General features: G+C 41.8%; 1 protein-coding gene across 1 annotated transcript; it reads left to right on the top strand.

Annotated features, from left to right (window-relative positions):
* The first annotated feature begins 733 nt into the window (after positions 1–733).
* On the top strand, positions 734–3154 carry LOC135553360 (fatty acid binding protein 1-B.1-like). The gene is made up of 4 exons (XM_064985532.1): positions 734–800; positions 1764–1936; positions 2290–2382; positions 3104–3154. The coding sequence occupies exons 1-4, from the start codon at positions 734–736 to the stop codon at positions 3152–3154; spliced, it is 384 nt and encodes a 127-aa protein (XP_064841604.1).
* The last annotated feature ends 2839 nt before the right edge of the window (positions 3155–5993 follow it).

Below are 5993 nucleotides of genomic sequence, written 5' to 3'. Positions count from 1 at the left end.
TTGGATATCTGTTACTGAGATGGCTGTTCCAGTTATTTTGAGACTACCTAAATCAAATAGAAGTATGGCAGTCATTTAAGGTTTGATTAATTCTATGGCTTTTCAAGTTGAATTGTATGTTCACTCAACGTCAAATGAAAAGTTGAGTGAACATTAAAATTCAACTTGAGAATATATGTTGGTTCAGCTATATGCCAAACATTTTTGCAAACTCACAATCCTATTGCAGTCTGCTGCCTTACAATTGTACATTGAATCAACTTTTTTATAGTGCAGGGAGACAAAATACACCTCTCAACTCAAAGTGCAATGTCGCCTAGTTTAATTTCAACACAGGTGTATAGCGAGATAAAGTCAAGTTGAATTTGAAATGTGTTGATTGATCCATACACTTGTATTACAATGATGAGACTGCTTATCATTTTTCTAAGGAGTCGAGGAGGCTTTGTTTATCAAATCAGATCAATGATCACTCACACGGTCAAAGTCAAAGACGAGAGGATGAGAAGTGGAATATAATAAAGTTGACCATTGCGATCTAGATTAGTTGCCCTTGGCTGGGAAGCTGATCCTAGATCTGTGCCTACAGGCAAGTAGCGGGGAAGATATGAGGGGAGGGGCTCTCAATTGTAGACACCTTTAGTTAGTTAATGAGTGCAGGGCTGGATAGATGGGGGTATAAAGACAAGCAGGGAGCTGTGGCTGACTCTACTGTCACTGTCTTATAGTCACCATGTCTTTCTCAGGGAAATACCAGATGGAGTCACATGACAACTTTGAGTCTTTCATGAAGGCTGTTGGTAAGTCTTGCAGTTGGGTTTGTACATTTGATTAGACTTGGGGTGTACATTTCAGAAGTCGTAGTCCTTTCAGTAATGAAGATCAATGGTGACTGCGAATGCAATGGGTACTTGAAATGGTGTTAGATTTAACAACAAATTTATATATATTTTTTGAACTTAACACCGCTAGTTTGGTTTGGGCTAACTATTTTGAACTTCCAGCACCAATGGGATTGTTAAATGATTTGCCTAGGCATTAATCATTTATTGTGTCATTGAGATTCAAACCTATGCTCTTCTGTCCTCTATCCGTGGAATTAATCCACTGTGCCACCAGGATGGAGTTGTCATGCATTAGTTTTGTAACTCATTGAAAGTGAACCATTTCAACAGGAACAAGCACTCATTAAGATCAGGTGTGGCCAACACACTTAAGAGAAGATGGCGTTTGTTGAAGCTGAGAACGGAATGTGTTTTGATTAATGTTTTTGTATGGCAAGTTCTTAGTGTTCTGAGAACATAACTTTAACTGTAACTATGAGAACCTACAGAACATTATGCTGAGGTACTAACATTCCCACAGGAGAATATTTAAAGTCAGCTGAACAACTTGAGAACATTCCCAATGTAAAATAACTAATGTTCCTCGAACTTTACCTTAAATTAAATGTTTGAACTTTCAGGGAATATTCTGATCAAATAATGAAATGCCAAGAAAATAACATTTTGTCAAATTCCTTAATGAGAATGTTCCAAAGCCAAGCACCTGTCCTGCACCATTGGCAGAATGTGGTCTGCAAAATAACCAAGCCCTAAAGCGTATGGTCCTCAGAATGTTATGTGCAAGCTGGGAATGCATTCAGATCATTGTGTTGCCATATTATAGTGCATCAGCGCTTTACTTCAGTAGTAGTAATTAATTTACTTTTTGTAGTACTACAAAGCACCGTATATGACTCTCTCGCTGCCGCAAACATGTAGGTCTCCCTGATGAGCTTATCCAAGAGGGCAAAGACATCAAGAGCATCTCTGAGATTGAGGAGACTGGAGACCACTTCAAGGTGACTGTCACCACGGGGACAAAGATCCTCACCAACTCCTTCACCATTGGCCAGGAGACGGAGCTCGAGTCGCCGACCGGGGAGAGGGTCAATGTGGGTGGCGCATGTCACAACCCAACCATGAGTTTCATACATGTAGCCTGGGTTTATCCGTCTCCCTACATATACAGCCAGTATCTAACTAAACTAAAAGTTCAGCTGATGTGGGGTCACTATGGTTAGTTCAGGTCCCAGTGATGTTGTGGGAGGACTGACTTTCGTTGGCAGAATCTCCTCTGCTCTCCAGGGACTGGGCGCACAGTTGCGTCTCAAAACCAACTCACACACCTGATGCACACTGTCTCTCTTTTTTTCTCCATATATGGCCATCCAACTTGGGCCTGTTAAATTGGTCCTAGTTGGTGACCACTGCTTTCAGATCTAACCGTTGACCTCTCCTGTTTCAGTCTGTGGTGATGAGGGAAGGTAACAAGCTGACGGCCATCCTGAATGGGATCGAATATGTCACAGAACTTACAGACGCAAACACCCTCGTCAACGTGAGTCTGGGGCATATGGCTGGGGGTTTCACGAAGCGACACAATTTCAGGGTTAATTTATACCATTAACAAAATGGTTAGTCTATGACAGTGCCGTGAACGCAATTCAACAGTTTGCTGCCGCCAATGTTCTAATTACATGCTGACCCCACCGCTCGCGTCGCAAAATAAATGTACGTGTTATTCAATCATTGCACCCACACTGCTCGCGCGCCTCAGCAAGCATCTGCGTGGCCAGGTGCTAAAATAGAAATTGGTTCTATTTGATGTGCTGCAAGTCTGGCCTGTCCAATCTCCTCGTTGGTTCTTAGGAGCATATACCCATGTGGGTGATTGAAAGATTAACTTTAAGGTCCACACTCTGGTGAGTTGTAACGTTGGTTGTCAACCGCCATATAAAGGAGGCGAGATGATGAGAAACATTCGGTTTTCTGTGGCTTAATTGTCAGAGTAGAGGACCTTGTGCATTTCAGGTAAAATAACAACCCAATGTTTATATACTAGGACAAATTAGCTAGCTAGCTAAATTGCCATAAATATGAAATGCTTTTTGCCCCAAATATAACTGTTTCGGAGTTTGATATTTCAACCTGCATGTCCTGATCGCTTCTAGTGTGGGTGAACAAAATCAATGTGAGAACGAGCGTGTCCGGTTTGGTAAGCATAGTGTACTGGCATGGATTTATTGAGTGTAATGATTACAGATGCTTTCTCTTTTCAGACCATGACTCTGTCTGGCATGTCATACAAGAGGACCAGCAAACGAATGTGAAGATCTACTGCACTCTTTGGATTAATAAAATGTGAAAGGCATTGAATGGTCTGGTCTCAGCATTTCATATCAATGGGTAGAACTTCAGGGGAAAATTGAAGTTTGTAATAATGAGGCAAGGTTTGAGTTGGATGAATGTGGGATTCAATAGAATAGCGTAGTTCCGTGAACACTACACTGGGGCCAAAATGGATTTTCTACATTTTAATGTGACTGCTTTATAGCAAATGTCAACCCAGCAGTGTAGAAATGAAGGCTTTGGTAGTTCCATCTAGTCTGTTGCAATATGGGTCAGAATCCTACCACATTGGGTGCATCAGTTTAAAAGCAGATTCCTCAATTTCCAGTTATTTTTGAAAATCAAGTTTCAGGCAATGTTTTTGGACATTGCTTTCACTAGTTCCACCCCAGTGTAGCTGACAAGGGGCTAAAGGTGCACCATTTGAGGGTGACTGGTTTCCCAGCTACAGTGTGGTTGGAAAAGCTAAGGACCCTGAGACTAAACACCTCCCTCTGCAACTGGATCCTGCACTTCCTGACGGGCCGCCCCCAGGTGGTAAGGGTAGGCAACAACACGTCTGCCACACTGATCCTCAACACTTGGGCCCCTCCTGTACTCCCTGTTCACCCACGACTGCGTGGTTAAACATGACTCCAAAACCAAGTTTGAGGTGCACCACAACACCAGTGGTAGGCCTGGTCACTGACAATGATGAGACCTGGCAGTGTGGTGCCAGGACAACCTCTCCCTCAATGTGAGCACAACAAAAGAGCTGATCGTTGACTACAGGAAAAGGCGAGCTAAACAAGCCCCCATTAACATCAACAGAGCGAGCTTCAAGTTCCTTGGTGTCACATTACCAACGAACTATCATGGTCCTGTCGTCTTTACTATCATTAACCGAAGCCTTCGTTTATATTAAAGATTCTCTTAGTTACTCGATTTCTACTTAATCATTTAACTAGGAAGTTGGGGCACCAAGGAAAGTATTCAGATTACAAAGTTATAATTTCCCAATATAACCTTTCAGATATTTTCATTCCTGATCAATAGTCTTCTGATTAATGATTTATTTGACCTCGAGTCAAATTCCAAACGTCGTAAATTGTTGCTTATCTGTACGAACCCAGTCTTCACTGAGTCATCCATACATTAATTGTCTTATTTATTACTAAGTAATTCACAGAAATGCATAAACAAACTTGGTAAATGTGGTAACATGAAATGATAGAATGTTCCCTAGCAGGCTGACCCGGCTTGTTAGACAAAGGGGAAATGGGGGGTCGACTAAGAAGTCAGTTATAATTCAAATGCTAATCCTTTACACATGAACGCTCACTTATTCGGGAACAATTGCAATCAATATATATATTTACGCTCAGTGTGTCGTCTTGATCGCTGGTGAAAAGTTTGTCTTTCGTAGATTTGTCAGTCTCTCTGTCTTGGTTAGAGGGGCTAGTACAAAGTGACATTCGTTATAGAATGGATGTTTCGGCGGTTGTCATACTTTGCGTTCAATGATACCGAATTCCTAGCTGCAGACTAGTAATTAATATCAGACTTATTCTCATTCTGTCGGTATCGATAGTCTAAGAGTTTAACCACGTGGTATGGTTAAAAGATTCTACAACCTTCTCGTAATTGAGATAAGCTTGGTCTACAACCTTTGTCCTCCCCTAATGGAGAAAAACATGGTCTGCTGATCGAAAACCCGAGTGGGGGTTTTATTCGGAAGGGCCGAAGAGGGCTGTCCCAGGATGTCTGACCCTAACTGGGCTCAGGGGCGGTCCTCTGATTTAGTTCAAATCAAAAGGGAATTGTATTTTTCTTCATTAAACAGTCCACAATCATATTACACAATTATACAAACAGTATCATACTCACTCATTCAGCTTATACAACAATTAGATGTAAACATATCTGAGGCTATTATATAAACAGCGTTATGGTAATGTGGCCACACCGTCTCTCTTGAGCTTCCCAAGTTGTGAAAAACGGACCAGTTCGCAGCTGGATTCTTCACCGATCTTTTATACTAGAAAATGATACTCATTCTACTTAAACATCCTTTACTCCAACTGTCTTCATAATCTAGGCGGGATCATGTCATGTCATTTTTTAATCTCAGATCATCCTGTGTGAGGTTCATGTCTTACCTCAAGGTCTTGGTGTGGGTTCTCTGCAGGATGGCATAGGCCTTATACATGCAGTGTCCCACCTATTTTCCCTACCTGCCAGTGGGGCACCCCTGCCTTCATTGTTACCATCCCCAGAGCGGTGTTAGGATGGTATCGTTTACTGTCAAAGTAATATTGAGCCATTTATACTGCACAAATATAAACGCAATATGTCAAGTCTTTTCATGTGCTGAAATAAAAGGTCCCAGAAATGTTCTCAAAGTGCACAAATTTGTATACATCCTTGTTAGTGAGCATTTCTCATTGTAATAAGATAATCCATCCACCTGACAGGTGTGGCATATCAGGACAATAAAAGGCCACTAAAATGTACAGTTTTGTCACAATGCCGCAGATGTCTCAAGTTGGCATGCTGACTGCAGGACTGTCCACCAGCGCTGTTGCCAGATAATGAAATGCTCATTTCTCTACCATAAGCCACCTCCAACGTCATTTTAGAGAATTTGGCAGTACGTCCAAGCGGCCTCACAACCGCAGACCATGTGTTACCACACCAGCCTAGGACCTTGACAGCTTATTAAACAGGAGTATTTATGTCTGTAATAAAATCATCTGTCTAGTCTATAATGACTAAAGAGTAGACTCACTCCCCACATCAGGGCTTTTTAGGTTTTATGCTGGGGGGCTCCGGGAATGCAAA

This window comes from Oncorhynchus masou, chromosome 1, assembly GCF_036934945.1.
Source record: "Oncorhynchus masou masou isolate Uvic2021 chromosome 1, UVic_Omas_1.1, whole genome shotgun sequence".
Lineage (NCBI taxonomy): Eukaryota > Metazoa > Chordata > Actinopteri > Salmoniformes > Salmonidae > Oncorhynchus > Oncorhynchus masou.
Note: the sequence above shows the minus strand (reverse complement) of the source record. Positions and strands in the feature narration are given on the sequence as shown.